The 16,152-nt window shown below is 38.2% G+C and overlaps 1 protein-coding gene across 11 annotated transcripts in view; it reads left to right on the top strand.

The window, feature by feature from the left end:
- Positions 1 to 16,152, top strand: part of ARHGAP28 (Rho GTPase activating protein 28) — a 141,870-nt gene that overhangs the window by 94,430 nt on the left and 31,288 nt on the right. For 10 of the 11 annotated variants that reach the window (XR_012502087.1, XM_074352458.1, XM_010958088.3 and 7 more), the window contains 5 exons: positions 2,484 to 2,573; positions 10,158 to 10,242; positions 12,211 to 12,353; positions 14,766 to 14,931; positions 15,030 to 15,121. Coding sequence is in view for 10 of the 11 variants with exons in the window: in XM_074352458.1 (XP_074208559.1) it covers positions 2,484 to 2,573; positions 10,158 to 10,242; positions 12,211 to 12,353; positions 14,766 to 14,931; positions 15,030 to 15,121 (576 nt within the window). In the remaining variant the exon portion in view is untranslated. The remainder of the gene's footprint in view (positions 1 to 2,483; positions 2,574 to 10,157; positions 10,243 to 12,210; positions 12,354 to 14,765; positions 14,932 to 15,029; positions 15,122 to 16,152) is intronic. The other variant, XM_074352459.1, reaches the window with a different exon arrangement.

Here is a 16,152-nt window from a genome sequence, read left to right as displayed (position 1 = left end):
ATAACAGACTACCATGTAAATCTTTTTTCAGTGTTTTCAGTATCAAGTAAGATACAAATATTTAGGTTTTTTCATAGTACTTTCCAAATGTAAACGTCTTGTGTGGAGAACATGTTAACTTTGAGAATGTGTAGCAATAAGTGATAGAACAGTGGAGTTCTGCCTGAATGAGAGTACCATCTGACCAGGCCAGTGCACATCTCCCATTGGGCCGCAGCAGATGCCCATGTTGCCTTCAGTACAGGGAGAGCTTCTGACCGAGACCGTGGATCCTCGGTGTTTTTTCCTGTCCGCCTTCTCAGTCCCTCCACCATACCCCGTCTATCAGAATCCTGTCACAGCAGGAAGATGAGATGAGCCAGCAAAGGTTCCATCTCAGGAAGCACAGGGTGGGACGTGTTCATGAGGCAGGAGGTACCAGCACACTTTCAGGCAGAACTCCACCTTCCTGGGCCCCTACAGGTCTCTGCAGTCATGGGGCAAGTCTTCAGTGATTTTTGATTGATTATGTAGGAGATTGCACAAGTTTCCTCTGCAATTGAGTAGATCAACTTTCCTAAAAGGCCAAAATTGTTGATTGTGGTTTTGTGAGTGAGTGTGGTGTACTTAACTTTGAGGTGCATAGAGGGGGAAGGTAGGTTAGTAAGCACTCCTCACATGCAAAACAGTGAAGGGAATGAAGAGCTCTTCTTAATTCCAGGAAAAGCTAATGTCATTTTTCAGTCTCCCCTCCATGTCTTTGGTTATGGTCTCCTGAGGTCCTTCTCTCTTAGACCTCTATACAGTCCTCCCTCAGTATCCACGTGGGATTGGTTTCAGGACCCCCCAGGATACCAGAATCCATGGATGCCCAATCCCCTTATATAAAATGGCATAGTACTTGCATATAACCTACACACACCCTCCTCTATACTTTGTCATCTCAAGATTACTTCTCTATAAATGGTTAAGGGCATGTGCAAAATTCAAGTTTTGTTTTTGGGAACTTTCTGGAATTTTTTTTTCAAATATTATCCATCCAGGTTGGTTGGATCTGCAAATGTAGAACCCAGGGAGGCAGAGGGTCAGCTGTACTCAAACTAGGAGCGCACATCCCCCCAAGGCAGTTAGTTCATTTCACTTAGACTGAATTTTGGTGGGGGGTTTCTAGGGTTGTATCTAGGGGCTGTCTGCATATTAAGGAGAGATGGTCCAGTTGGCTCCTAATTTGCAAACAAGTCTTAAAGCTGTTGCCTCTGGCCCTTTCCTGCTCTTTGTGCACTCTGTTACTTGTTTTTCTCTTCTTTCTCTAGAAATTTTCCTTTGTGCTGTTTCAGGTAGAGGTTTTTATTTTACCAAACCAATTCTGTTTGCTTTTCATTTAGAAATTCCTAACAATTGGTCTGCTGTGAAATTCTTTGCTTGTTTTTAGTGCTGTTAAAAATCTGTTCCTTTAAAAAATAAATGTTTTCTGCCATTTTTAGTGATTTGGGGTGGGAGGGGAGTTAGATGATTGTCAGGCTTGCCATCTTGACGTAAAACACAAGAACTAGCACAGAAATTTATTTGTTCCTTTAAAGAAAAAAGAGTCCTTTGTTCATTTTATACAGTAATGCATACTGTTTATAGAAGATTTAGAAAATATGGTCAAGGAAGATGAGTGACAGTTTTTTAAAAGACAAAATAAGTCAAATTTAGTATCAGATATATTCAGTTTTGCGATAAGATTCCTTCAGTAAAGAAAAGAATATTCATGTCTTAATTTCAGTAATGCCATTTTACACTAAAGCAGAAATCTTGTACTTCAAGCTTTATAAATGAAAAAAACTATTTGGTGCTATTGCTACTGAATTCTAATCACTGCAAAATACAGTTATAGGGTCTATTAAAAAAATAAGATTAGACAACTTAAGTATGTTTTTGGTTGCATGTAATAGAAAAGTAGGAGTTGCTTTGGTTCATATGGAGATGCTTAAGGGGGGTGGTCCAAGCCTGAGAGGGCAGCCACATGACACACAGACCCAGCCATCTCTGCCATCCATCATCCTCGTGGGAACAAGGAGCCTGCCAGCTCCAGGCTGTCATCTGTGCTGCTGTCATGAGCAGGTATGAGCTGATCTCATTCTTTTGGTCAGGAAAGCCATAACTTTTCTAGAAGCACTCTTGGTAAAATCACACTTCCACCTTGTTGACCACACTTGTCACATGATCACTGTTAGCTGCACAGAATCCTGGAAATCAAGTTCTTTGGTTGAACACCTAACTCCCTGGAACAAAACCAAGATCTTTTTAAGGAAAATGGAGTTGCTGGCAGGCAGGAGCAGGGTCCGCCACAGAGGCCAGGGTCTGGCAGGGGGCTCACAGTGATGATATCTGAAGGGCTGGTGCAGGTGCCCGTGATAACCTTGTATATTGCCACACATGTCTGAATATATACACGTGGTGGCATACACAGGAGACAGCATTTGCCTGAATAAGAATGGTACTTTCATTTCTCCATTTAGCCAGATGATGCTTCTCTCAACAGTACTACCTTGTCAGATGGGTCCCTGGATGAAGAAGAGGGTTTTGCAGTTCCGAGGAGTGGTTCCGTGGTAAGTCATGCATGCCAAGACAGTTGCATGTCAGGGCAAAACTGCAAGTTCAAGGCAAGAAGAAGCAGTTTCTTCAAAACAGAGGAGAAAACATTGAACTAACATTGCAAGGTAAACCAAAGATACCAGTAGACCCACCAACCTTGTAACAGGAAGAAGGAGGCTTAAAACAGAATGAATAGACTTCAGTTTAAAAGAGGACTGCATAAATTAATACCACTGCTACACTCAGAAACCAAAGGGTGTTCTCTAAAGCATCAAGCATGGTGGAATTTGTTAACTTTGGTCCTCTTGGCTGAGTTTATGCAAAGGATCTATACTAATTCTGCCATCTTAACTTAGAAGTCCTTTTACCTGCAGGATAAATTAAAATCTCCTCACCCTGATATTGAAGGCTCTCCACTGTTGCCTACATACCCAGTGTTAGATCTCAGGACTCACTCATACAAACCCTCCACTTCAGACAAATTCACTCACTTGGCCTTGAGTAATAGAACTTCTACTTTTCTTTGTCTAAAACTGTCTTTTCCCCCCCTCTCCTCCCCTCCACTGGGCATCCCCACTTGGTGTCCCTGTGCAGAAGTTCTGCAGGGGTGACATAATGGACCAGAAGTAAGAGACCCTGCTGGGTGAGGTAGCGATTCTCCAATAAAAGGCGATGGAAGGGAGCAGATAGCAGGGCAGATGGGCAGATGGAGGGGGCACATTCAGTGTCCCAGGGGCAGTAGCTTCTCATCTGTTGTGCAGTTTGATAGACAGGGTAGGCGACATTCTCCCAGGAATAGCCCCACTGTTCAGGGATAGAATGCTGTTAGCCCCATGTGAATGAGCTTTTCTGTTGTGTTTTCAAATTTTTGGTTATGAGGTTGTTTTGTTTTGTCTCATGGTGATCACAGAAGAAGCATAAAATAATGTGAGTGACTTTTTGCGATAAGTTTCCTTCAGTAAAGAAAAGAATATTCATGCTTTTTGTCAAAAGCACTATAGGTATAGCACACATAGGCTAAGAGTTACCCACAACTTCTGACGTACTAGCTTTAAATTCAGCTGTCACTTCCCTGGTTAAGACCACCCACTGGAATGCAGATGAGTGAGGATATCTCTGTTTTAGAGAGAATCTCCAGTCCACCCTCACTTACTGATGAAAACAAAGTCAGTCAGTCACAAACTCTGGTAACTCCTAGAAATGAGGGGTTACCTGTAGTAGTCCTTACATGGTTGTGCTGTGCCCCTGTGATGAAGGACTCCTATTCTAAGTAAGGCCTGGCCCAGGAGCTTTCCTTTTTGGTCTCAGCTGGTGGTATCTGTGTCCAGGACTCAGCTCTAAGTGTTCTCCTCCCCTCTGCCTGGCTTCTCCCCTCTACGTGCCCATCTCTGAGACCTGTGGATTTCATCTCATCTGGTAAATAGTTCTAGAAAAGTTTTACTCCCCTCTTTTCCTGCAACTACTTCTTAGTGCAGAAACTCATTATCATCTTTCTGTGTTACTGAAGCAGCCGTCTAAGTGATCTCCCAGACTTTAGCTTATACCCTCCCATTTTACCCTCCTTGCAACTGCAAGTCATCCACCTGAAGTGTGAATCTTGCTTAATGCCTACAGCGTTTCCCCCAACACTTTCTAGTTAATGTGAGAGCTCCTGATGTAGTCTGACCCCTCGTCTGCCCCTAGCTGACTTTGCCTTTCATATAAGCAACAAGAAAGTACACTGAGTGGTTCCATGCACAGACAAAGCAGAACTTGAAGCAGGATGTCTGCACAGTTGAGCTACTAAGAAGAGGGGGTTGGGTAGGCCTGTTTTCTAGACTTTCCATGGCAGTTCCATGACCACAGTTCCACTGCTAATAGACCATTGCTAGTCATGTTTTTCTATTTCTTCATTCTTTGCTGCTTGCTTCTCTACATTACTGTTTCATTGATTCATTCATTTATTCATTCACCAAATCCTCACGGAGCACATACTGTCTACAAATGGATTCTTGAAAGTTTGAGAGTGTATGAGAAAGAAAATGATCTTGGATGGCAGCTGTAGATAGAGCTTCCTGGGGTAAATTAATCAGATTTCAATTTTGTTTTCATTTTGTTTTTCAGAAAACTGTTTGAATGTTGATAATGACATAAGTAAAATTTCAGCAGTATTGAGACTCAAAAAATTTTCATTGGTACCAGTCTCAAGTGTGACTTGCTTTGGATTGTTTGTTACTTAGAATATCTTTACTTAGAAATGTTTAAAAAATTGATTAGTTGCTGAAGTAGCCCACAGATGCTAACTTAAGCCTTTCTGCACGTGTACTGAGAATCATCATGGAACTTCTTACCATGAGGTAGATACAGTTTGACTTCCTTGCTTCTCAGTTATAATGAGCCACCTCTGTTCGGTTCTCCAGTCTCTCCTAGATGGTGGATTTCCAGTAACTCAGTGAATGGTGGTGAGGGCTTCCAGGTTCTGGCCGTGATGCTCATAGAGGAAAACCCCACAGACAGTTTACTGTCGTCTCCGAGGCTCCAGAGGCTCCCAGCAACTTGCAGTTAGAATTCATGTTGTGGAATAGGCAGTAGGCAGCCTAACTATCTTTTCCAAGGGGTAACCTTGTCTTGACCAGTACCTTTCTTTTTCATCTTTTCTACTTGTTTGATTTGCACCTTTATGATAAGTGGAATCTCCACATACACAGGGTCTATCTAAATGACTATGGCTCTATGGTTTGTTTATTTAAATCTGCTACAGTAAGTTCACCCTCACTGTTCTGAATCAAAATCTTCTTTCTTCTCAAATTTTTTCTTTCAGCTGAACCTTATCATAATGCTATCACTACCCATTAAAAAATCTTGTTAGGACTCCACTAAGAATTCTATTGAATTTAAAGATTAATATTGGGGAGAGAATTCATATCTTAAAATATTGAGTCTTCCCATTGGGAAATAATGATTGTGTCTTCCCACTTATTTATATCTTCTATGCTTCAATAAAATTCCATAATTTCCTTTCTTAACATTTTTTTCTTACATATTTTTTCATTGGTTAATTACTAGGAACTTAATAGTTTCATTGGTGTTTTAAATGGTAGGAGTTTTTCATATCTTCCAGTTTGTTTTTGTGGATACATAAGAAAGGCATTTTTTTGTTTCTCACAAAAGTATTTCATATCTTTCTTTCTGAAAATTTTTTTATTTCTTAGAATTTTTCATTTGATTTTATTCTTTGTGCAGAAATCGTCTAAAATACTGAAAGTTTTGTTTGCACCAACTTTAAAATGCAGTTGGACCTCCTTATTTGTAGGTTCTGCACCCATGGATTCAGATTGAATTGAAATTCAATTGAAAATATTTGGGGAAAAAATTTCAGAAAGTTCCAAAAAGCAAAACTTGAATTTGCTGTATACGAGCAACTATTTATATAACATTTACATTGTATTAGGTGTTACACGTAATCTGGAGAGGCTTTAAAGTATACAGAAGGATGTGCATAGGTTACGTGCAAATACCACACCTTTTCATATAAGGAACTTGAGTATTCACGGATTTTGGTATCCTTTGGGGTTCTGGAACAATCCCCCATGAATACCAAGGGATGATTGTAGTTATTCATCTTGTTTACTTTCCTTATCTTATTAGACTGATCACAATCACTTATAACATTGAATAGTAACTGTGAGGATATTTTGATACATTTTTAATTTTCTCTGTTTTCTTGTGAGTTCTTCTAAGTTTCATTATTAAATAGAATATTTGTTCTGGGTTTCTGAGCCTTGTAGTTGCTTTGATCAGGAATAGAGGTTGAATTATATCAAATGATTATTCATAATTTATTAAAATGAATATATTGGTTTTCATCTTTAAAAGGCAATTGCTTTAGGAGATTACATCGATAGGTTTTTCTAATGTGAACTGTAGTTTCACTGCTTAGTTAAACCACACTTGTGCTACATTATTCTTTTCTTACACTACTGAATATGATTCACTACTGGTTTAGCATTTTAACCACTATTGTAATAGTGGATTAACCTATATATATATAATTTATTTTTGTTGTTACCGGAGTTATGCTAGTCTTGGTACAAACATGTTGAGATCTTAGAATTTTTTCAGTATTTTGGAGCTGTTTATTAAACTTTGGTGTAAATATATAATCTGTAAAAACTGTTATGTATAATTTTATGCCAAGGTCTAGCATCATTGTAGGCCTAATTCTTTGGTTAATTTTTCAATGAATATGGCTTAGGGATTATATTTCTTTGAGACCCAACTTGTATGAATTTTGTTAGCGTGTATTTGTTCTAGTAAAATATCCAATTCATTTAGAGTTTCAATATGGGGTGTGTGTGTACATATATACAAATACATGCACACATTTATTTAGGTGTATAATTTTAAAATTTTCTATGAAGGTAACTATTATTCCTTTTTTGTTCCTAAAATTTATATCTTTTATCTCAGTCAGAACTGTAAATACTTGCCTGTGTTGGCAATAATTTTTTTAAAAAGTCACTACTTTTAACTAACTAGTCTACTTTTTCTATTGTGTTAACTTATTTAATTCTCCTTAATTTTTTTCATTCATTTTTGGGTCTACTTGGATAATTTTTTCTTGTCTCTTGTATTATAAATATTTAATTTTAAACTTTGTTATTTGCATTTAAGATTAAGAAGTAATCTCTGAATAATACTTTGGCTATTCCCTTGGATTTTTGGAATTTATTGCTCTCATTGTCTTTAATGTTTCGTTTATAATTTCAGATATGATTCAGTTTTTAATCCAAGATATCATCAAAATGCCTTTAGATTCACATTTGGATAGATGTTATTGTTATTATACTTTAAATTTCAAATTGATTGCAGATTTGTCAGTGAATGTGGCTTATTTAAGTTCATCTATGGGGAATTTGGCACAGTGGTTGCAGATGTGGGTTTATCCGTCCTGATCTCAGGTGCAGAAGAGGAATATGGGGAACCTTATCATCTGTATTGACTCAAGCACAGGCAGCTTTAGTATATAGAGTTATATAGCACATAGGTTCAAACCAGGAGGGAAAAACCAAACAGCCAGTAAGGAAGATCAGAAACACCTTTTGAGTCAGTGAATGTTTCCTGTTAAGTAGTGAACATGGAAAATATTTGGTATGATGTCTTTTTACTGTGAAGGAAATACCAGATTGTCAAAGTCTAGTTTTAGGAGAACTCAGGCATATAGTGCTACTAAACTACATTGTGGAATTTCAGGTAATAATCTCCCAACCTCGACTCTCCAATCCCAGTACAGTATGATTTAGGCGCTGGTGGCTCGGAGTCTGTGCTTCTCCTTAAGCAGTTGAAGCCCCAGTGACACTCTTGTGCTTTGCTGTGTAGGGAGATGCTTTTCCCTTTAGGACAAGCAGGGAAGTTTGTCTTAAATGGGAGTGGCATTTATGTTTGAAATACATTAAAATCACTAGTAAAAATTTTTTAAAGGTTCTAATGTTAATATGTGTAATGAACAAATGGATCTTTTTAAACTATGAATACCAAGCAACTAGCCTTTTCACTCAACCTGTTTGAAAACTCGAGGTTTATTGGCAGAGAGATCTGCCTTTTCATTTTCACCCGGTCCTTCCCTGGCTTTAACACGTGCATGTTCTTTTGTTTGTTTTGTTATGTTGCATTTTAACCCTTACAAATCTAAATCTGAACACCTGGCTTTCAAAACCTTCTTGACTAATGTATTTTTCTAATACCTTGTCTTAACTCCTGACAAAGGAGGCTCTCTGATCCTCTTATGAAGCTGAAAAGCTTCAGATTTCCATACCTGACATGTGTAATTCCGAGTCTAGCCTGAGTGTTTTGCCTGCCTTCTGTGCCTTTGTAAGTCCTTTTCATCATTCCTTGAGTTCTAGCGCAAGGTCAACCACCTCCTCCTCTTCATTACTCTCCAATAAACACTTACAGTGGTATTGTAGAAATTAGCTGTTATCAGTGGATTGTCCTCTAATCATGTTCCGTAAATATTAGTCTCTTCTCCTCATCATAAATAGCTGAAGAGCTATTTATTCCTGAAGCAGGAATAGGACTTTCCCCCTAAGAAAGTCCCAGAATAATATACATTACGAAGAGCCAGGCATTCATTCAGTACTATAGGTCGGCTAGACGCCGGTTAAACTAAGACAGCAGATAACCCTTTTCCACTTTACAGATTAAGAAATTGACATTTAGTAGATTCAAGCATCCCAAACCATCAGCTTCAAGCCCTATTTGAATGTCTCTCAGTTTTCAAGAGTTCTCTCCCATAGATGAGTTATTTCGAAGTTTGATAAAGTATTTCTTTGTTGGCAAACTTAAGGAAACTACTGAAAAGAGTTCCCTGTCTTTTTTAAGGATTTTAGTATCCTATAGTGTTAGTTTTTAGAGCTACCAATTACATAATTGGGCATCTGTGTTTTAGTAATTGGCTATGTATTCACATCCTGTTTACACAGTAAGATGTGTCATCTCCTTTGGAATAAAATCGGGGAGAGAACCCAAAGCTCAGCATTCGAGATTCCCGTGTACAATTTATAGGACATGATAAAAGATCTTTCATGAGGCAGGTGTTCTGTTCATATTGCTAAATAAATATGAGAATAAAAGAAACAACATCAGGCTCTGGGGAAAGACAACAGGCCGACGTGTGAAGAGCATGTAGGAGATTCTTGGTGGAATGGCAGCCGTTCACCCTCACACATACTCACAGCTGATGACTTCCACTCGGAAGTTTACATTGGTAGAAACGGTAGGTTTTGTGTGTAAAGGTTTTACCAGTACCCACCCCACCTGAGCAGTAACTCGCTTCACAGGGCCCTACAAAGATGTATACTCAGCTTCTGGTAACATCGCAGGGGAACACAGTGCTTTGGCAGGATTGCAGTGAAGAAAGTAACAAATTAATTAAGAGAGGAAACTAAGCTAAAAAACACACTTATTGTTTGGTAGTTATAACTGTATTTCATAGCAAAGAGATTAATATATTAATACATTAATAGTAGCAACCCTCATGCAGTACTCACTGTATGCCAGATGTTGTTCCATGTGACTTGTACAGTCATTTAAAATACATAATAACTCGTTGAAATATGTTCTGTTATCATCTTCATTTTATAGATCCAGAGACTAAGCAGTGGCAAGTTCTGTAACGTGCTTGAAGTCACGCACCGAAGGGTAGAGCCAGGATCAGAACCCAAGCACTCTGGCTCCAGCATCTCTGTTATTAACTATCTAGCTATGTCATTCATGACTTCGAGTTTATGACCAGCTGCATCAGAAATAACAAATGTTATCATTGCTGAATTAGATGACATCAGGCATTGTAATTTCAACACGTTAGGAAATGTCTGACAACACGCATTTAAGAAGACGTGGTTATTCTGACCTTGACTTAGTTCTCTCTTGAATGTACTGTGAGCTGTTACAGGGCTGACCTGAGTGGGCAAACAGAAGAAGTCAGTTGCAAGCCCTTAATGGGATCAAGAATTGCTTTTTGTGAAAAGAATTCTAGTATACTGCAGAACATGAATTGGGTTGAAATGTTGGGTATTTATGGTAAAATGCTTTTGTGTTCATCTTCCCTTGTTTCACAGTCTATCCTTGAGACTATTCCAGACACACCAGTTCACTCCAATGGATCAGCAGACCCTGGACAGTCAGTTCAGAACGCAGTGAGTGGTGAGTCACACAGCCTCCTAGTGAACCCAAGCTGTGTCCGCTCGCTTTTGTGCTGGCACTCAATTCCGTTAGCAGGGAATTTCTAAAAGCAAAGTCTAAGTATGTTTTTCTCCCTTGTTGATTCTGTCAGTCCGGACTTCTCCGCCCATCCACCTCCAAACACCCTATTCTGTCATGCCAGGTGAAGTTAATTGAGCCAAATTGGAAGCAGAATCTTTTACACCTTTATTCCCACCTTATCATTCAGAAACTACACACTTAGGTGGTGTCTTTGATTTGGGGCCTCTTTCACAAGCAGTCTGGATCTGCTTAACAGTTGCAAGCAGGCCAGGAAGTAGACTTCTTCCAAGAGTCTCTGATTATGCTCAAGTATATGCAGACCGGAGCAGCTTGTGATGTCAGAGTAACAGCTTTTAACTGGGCCTCTTCCCCTTGAGAGTTGGGTGCTCCACGGGGGCTCAGTATGGAATCTCAAATTCTACTTGTAGGAAGTAGGCCTGTTTAGGCCACACTTTAGTGATTCCTAAGTTTCCCATAAGTATGCACACTCTTGTATACAACAGAACCCCATACTTCCAGTGTTAGCTCCAAAATTCAAATAAGTTGGGGTGATGAAAATGTTGTAAGGTTGATTGATGGTTGCACAACTCTGCAAATATGCTGAAAACCATTGACTTGTACACTTCAAATAGGTGAATTGTAGGCATGTGGATTACATTTTAATAAAGCTGTTACCGAAAAAAAATCAAACAGGATGGACTTGTTATAAGTTATTCCGCATCATTCTGTTTGCTGCCGTGTTGTTAATCAGTTCAGATCATACCACTAAGAGATGACAGTCTACGTGGAGCAGTCTAGTGCTTGGGAGCGCTGGCCTGTGTAGTCACCACTGTCTGAAGAATCTGCCCGTAGAAGTTAGAGTACTGTTTAACAGTTAATCTTACTGTCACTTGAATGCACACCTCTGTATGATGAGTGAGAATCCTAATAACTGTGTTATTTTCTAAGTGCTTATCCATTTACTGCGTGTCCATGTACTGTGTTTTTAATCAGTATTACTGTTTAAAATTTTCAGTTTGTTGATTTACAAACTTCTCCATTCAACTTTCAATTAAGATGAATTACATCTTCTATCATTTATGTCTTTTATTCCCTTTGTTCTATTTGGTTTTCTTTTAGTCACTGTCTATAGAAGAGGGTAAAATAGGTGAATTTTTTTAATCAAATAATTCTTTTTGTTCTATATGAAAAATTTTGCCAGGCAATGAAATAAGATGGCGAGCCAAACTCTTAATCAAAAATCAGATTTAGGATTACTGAAATGATTTCACTTGTTTTTGGTAAAGAATCTATTGTCTTAATTTCAACTTGAGAGAAACATGTATGTGGGATATACTTGTCACCCATTCAGCTCCTTCTTAATGTGCATCACCAAGATCAGGTAACCAATACCAAACAGGAATGAGGATCAGTTCACCTCGACAAACCTAATAGTGAAGTCCACATTGAATTTGAACAAATCTTAAGAGGCACAGTTCCATAGTTTGGGGGGAAAACCAAGAGGAGTAAAAATAGCCAGAAATTTCTGGTGAGGTCTCCACCCTTTCTCCTCTGCTTTAAACTGCTGTTTTCCCAAGAGCAGCAATGTTGGGTGTTGATGGACTTAATTTTAATATCATAAGAATATATAGAAATATTCCAATTTTGGACTTTCCTCTAACCTCCAATGCTTTTCATGAGACATAAATATCTAAAATTAAAAACATCAGATTAAATAGAAAGTTTGTTTGGATAATGATCTTAGAAATTTGTTTATAAGGAAGTCTGGTGACTTTGCATTGTTTAACTGAAATCATTCTGAGTGAGTCTGATGCTTTTCCTGGGATGTAAACATTTTGTGCTTATTTTACAGTAAATGGTTATTGATTAAATGGCATATTAAATATTCCACATCCTTTGTTCTTTTAGATGATGACTATCTGGAAAAGAACATTTCATCGGAAACTGAAGAGCTGTCCTATGAAGTATCTTATTCAGAGATGGTTACAGAGGCTCCAAAAAGGAATAAATTAAAGAAGTCAGATTTTAAGAAAGAAGACTATGTTCTACCTGTAAGTAAAACCTTTTATGGTTATTCCACTAGCTTCCTGTGACTTCTCTGTGGGACAAACTAGAGTTTTTTAAAAAATGTCTTTGTGCACAAGGGCATGGGGAAGGGCCAGGCACCAGGGTTGTATCACACTGAGGACACCATTTGTTGTGCAATGCACAACCTGCCTGACTGTACCTGGTAGCCCTGGGTTGAGGAAGAGTTGTGAGGGTATGTGTTTGAATACTGTTTATCGATGAAATTTCCACTTGGCTTGTGTGCTTTCACGCACTTTATATCCTTATCTCACCTATGGGTTGATGTAGATTCTAACTGTACACCTACTTGAGCCTTTAGAAGCCACGTATCAGAACAGAATGGGGTTCTGCAGAAAGTCACGGTAATAACAAAAGAAATGAGAGCTTATAGGACAGACACTAAAAATTTATCAAAAATAAATTTAAGAACTGGTAATATTATTATGGGATGGGAAACTAAAGCTATGTACTTCATTATCCTGAAAGCCTTGTTGTTTGTATCCAGGATACTATCTCCTGAAAGCCCAGTACAGGAGCTAAGTTACATGGATCTATTTGCTACTCAATAAATGCATTGGGGAAGAATTCATGATGTGGAATCCTGAATATTCTGTGCTGATCAGGGCTAGAGGCATGATGAGCAGGGCTCAGACAGCTTCCAAGCTAGAGGACTGAGTTATCTAGAATCACGCAGCCTTTGCCCCAGACGCCTGCACCAGTCACAAACAAACACCCCAGGATGGAGGGGAAGAGGACAAGGCAAGAAATATAAAACTCACCGATCACCCTCTGTGGGCTCAACACTGGACTAGGTCTAGTTGTCATCATCCTGGTGACTGTTCCCATTTTACAGTTCAGGAAACTGAGGCCCAAACAGCTAAGTAATATATCCATATCACTACAGCTAGTAGGAGGTAGAAACAGGATTTAAACCTATCTGTATCTGTCTCCAAAACTGTTCCTGGTCCCTACATAGCCTCTGTGTTGGAGGGCACAGTGGTGTTCTGGGGCAAAAGACCAGCAGGACTCTGGTTTTGGGGGAGTCCCTCTGAATCTTTAGAGAGAATTGTCCAAGAGAGGATACTGGTCTCCAGTGTCTCCTCATCCAAGCTGTTTGTCTCTTCCTGAGTTTTGGCTCACCTAGGGTACAAGCAGCCTCCCGTGAAGAACTCTGCATAGGGTTTAGCACAGGGTAATTGCTTAATAATGATTGCAGTTCTTGTTTATATTGTTGTGGCTACATGTTATGTTATGTGGCCATGGTCTCAGAGAGAAGATAAAATAACTAAGTGTTTTAGCACAAGGTATGCCTCAGACCACATCCTATATTTTGTTGTTTTGCTTTTAAATACGTAGAATTTCAAAGAACAGTTGTTGAATAAATGAATAAATGAGTGAATGAATGAGTTGGGAGATGATTTTAAAACTCCAGGGAAGCTCTAATTTAGAGAACTCCTATGGAGAATGTGTACTTAAAACTTTCTACTTCAGCATCGTTTTTCAATACCAGGTTTTCTGAGAGCAAAATATTCTTATATACTTTATGTATGTACTAATATATAAAACTTATTTATATTTATTATATAGCTACATGTGTTATACTTAATGTATAATACTTTTATTATTATTTATATTTAATATTTTATTATTATTTATTTATTACATAGGTACAATCTTTTTTTTTTTCCAAGATTTTCTTATAGTCTTCACAATATTTCTGGATTGTTGAAGGTTTTTTTGTTGGTGGTCTAGCATATTCTGTTTTCCAGTGTGGAAATGGAGAATATATAACAATATCATTATCTTCAAAATGATAGTAGGACTATTTGGCATTTCCTATGCATTTTTCTTTTTTAAGAATATTATGAATTATCTGAATTTGATTTTTAAAATCTCAGCAAGCATGTACAATCAGTTTCAACTGGGAAATTATTTGCAGTTTTTTAAAATATGCAGAAGAGAATAAATAATGCCTGATTTAAGGATTGATGGTACCAAAAAGAGTCCAAAGCTCTCCTGGGAACACCAAGATGTGGTGCCTTGTACACATGTCTCATGTGTGACCATGGTGTGCATATTCCGTGTGACACCTGGGTCATGTGCTGCTAACAGTATGGGACATTCCTTTAGAGAAAAACAGGTTTCACAGTTGGGATGGCAGTGTTACAGGATACTTCACATCACTGTTTTGCTTCTAATTTAGTGTAGTAGTGATCTGCGAATGTTCTAGAAGTCTTACTCATAATCTTTCTGTGATGCAGTGTGCTCCTTAGAGATTTTTTTTGCAAATAGCCTGCCTTGCTGTTCAGATTTAGAATGCCCAGGTGGCATTTGAATGAAGGTATAATCATTTCCCCCTTTGCCATAAAAAATAAATATCCTCCTATGTATTTTAGAAATTTATTGTTCAGAAAACCAGATTTGGCCTCACTGAAGCAGGAGATCTGTCTGCTGAAGATATGAAGAAAATCCGCCATCTCTCTCTGATTGAACTGACAGCCTTTTTTGACGCCTTTCGGATTCAACTGAAAAGGAACAAAACAGAGAAAGTAAAAGGACGAGGTATTACGACTTTTTCTGATTTTAGCACTTTGACACGCTGGAATAGACAGTGCTTTTCTGATTCTTTCTTCTTTCTCCTTGACTGTTTCACAATGAAGATAGTGGGATTTTTGGAGTTCCTCTTACAGTCCTGCTGGACAGTGACCGAAAGAAAGACCCTGGAGTGAAAGTTCCCCTCGTGTTACAAAAAGTGAGTAGATTGTAAATGAAGGGGAGTGAGTAGAGCCCTGTGCTTGCAATTTGTTATTTGTAAACCCACTGGTGAAATTTCCCTTAGATTTAAAGACACTGAAGCCCTGTTAGCGTCGGGCCTTGGTGATTTTCAGCTTGCTTCCATACATCAACCTGACATCCACGAGCACTTGGACCAGTTTGCCTTGCTGTGAACTTCTGGAGCCTGTTGCTTTGTCTGACCATAAAGCGTCAGATGTGGGCGCAGATACTCTGTCACATGACTTCCTTCTGCTATATTTCTTCAAATATTTCTAGTATGCTATTTGTGCATATTTATGTGTTTGTATTTGATTATTCTCTTCGGGATAAAAGATGACTATTAATTATCAGAAGTCCATTTACTAATCATACAAGTATTTGCTGAGCTGTATCACAGGTTGAGTTTTTTTTTTTAATTGAAGTATAGTTGATTTATAATGTTGTGTTAGTTTCTGGTGTATAGCAAAGTAATTCAGTCATCTATATGTATATTATATATACTCTTTTTCAGATTCTTTTCCATTATAGGTTGTTATAAGATACTGAACATAGTTCCTTGTGCTATGTAGTAGGACCTTGTTGTCTGTCTGTTTTGTAGTGTGTATCTGTTAATCCTAAACTCCTAATTTATCCTTCCCCCTTTTCCCCTTTGGTAACCATAAGTTTGTTTTCTACGTCTGTGAGTCTGTGTTTTATAAGTAAGCTCATTGGTATCGTTTTTTTAGTTTCCACATATTAAGTGATATTATATTATATTTGTCTTTGACTTCCTTCATTTAGTAGGATCACCTCTAGGTCCATCCACGCTGCTGCTAATGGCATTACTTCATTCTTTTTATGGCTGAGTAATACTCCATTGTATATATTAACCACATCTTTTTTATTCATTCTTATGTTGATAGACACTTAGTTTGCTTCCATGTCTTGGCTATTGTAAATAGCATTGCAGTGAACATTGAGGTGCATGTATCTTTTCAAATTAGAATTTCCTTTGGATATATGCCCAGG

This window comes from Camelus bactrianus, chromosome 24 (genome assembly GCF_048773025.1).
Source record: "Camelus bactrianus isolate YW-2024 breed Bactrian camel chromosome 24, ASM4877302v1, whole genome shotgun sequence".
In the NCBI taxonomy this organism is placed as follows: domain Eukaryota; kingdom Metazoa; phylum Chordata; class Mammalia; order Artiodactyla; family Camelidae; genus Camelus; species Camelus bactrianus.
Note: the sequence above shows the minus strand (reverse complement) of the source record. Positions and strands in the feature narration are given on the sequence as shown.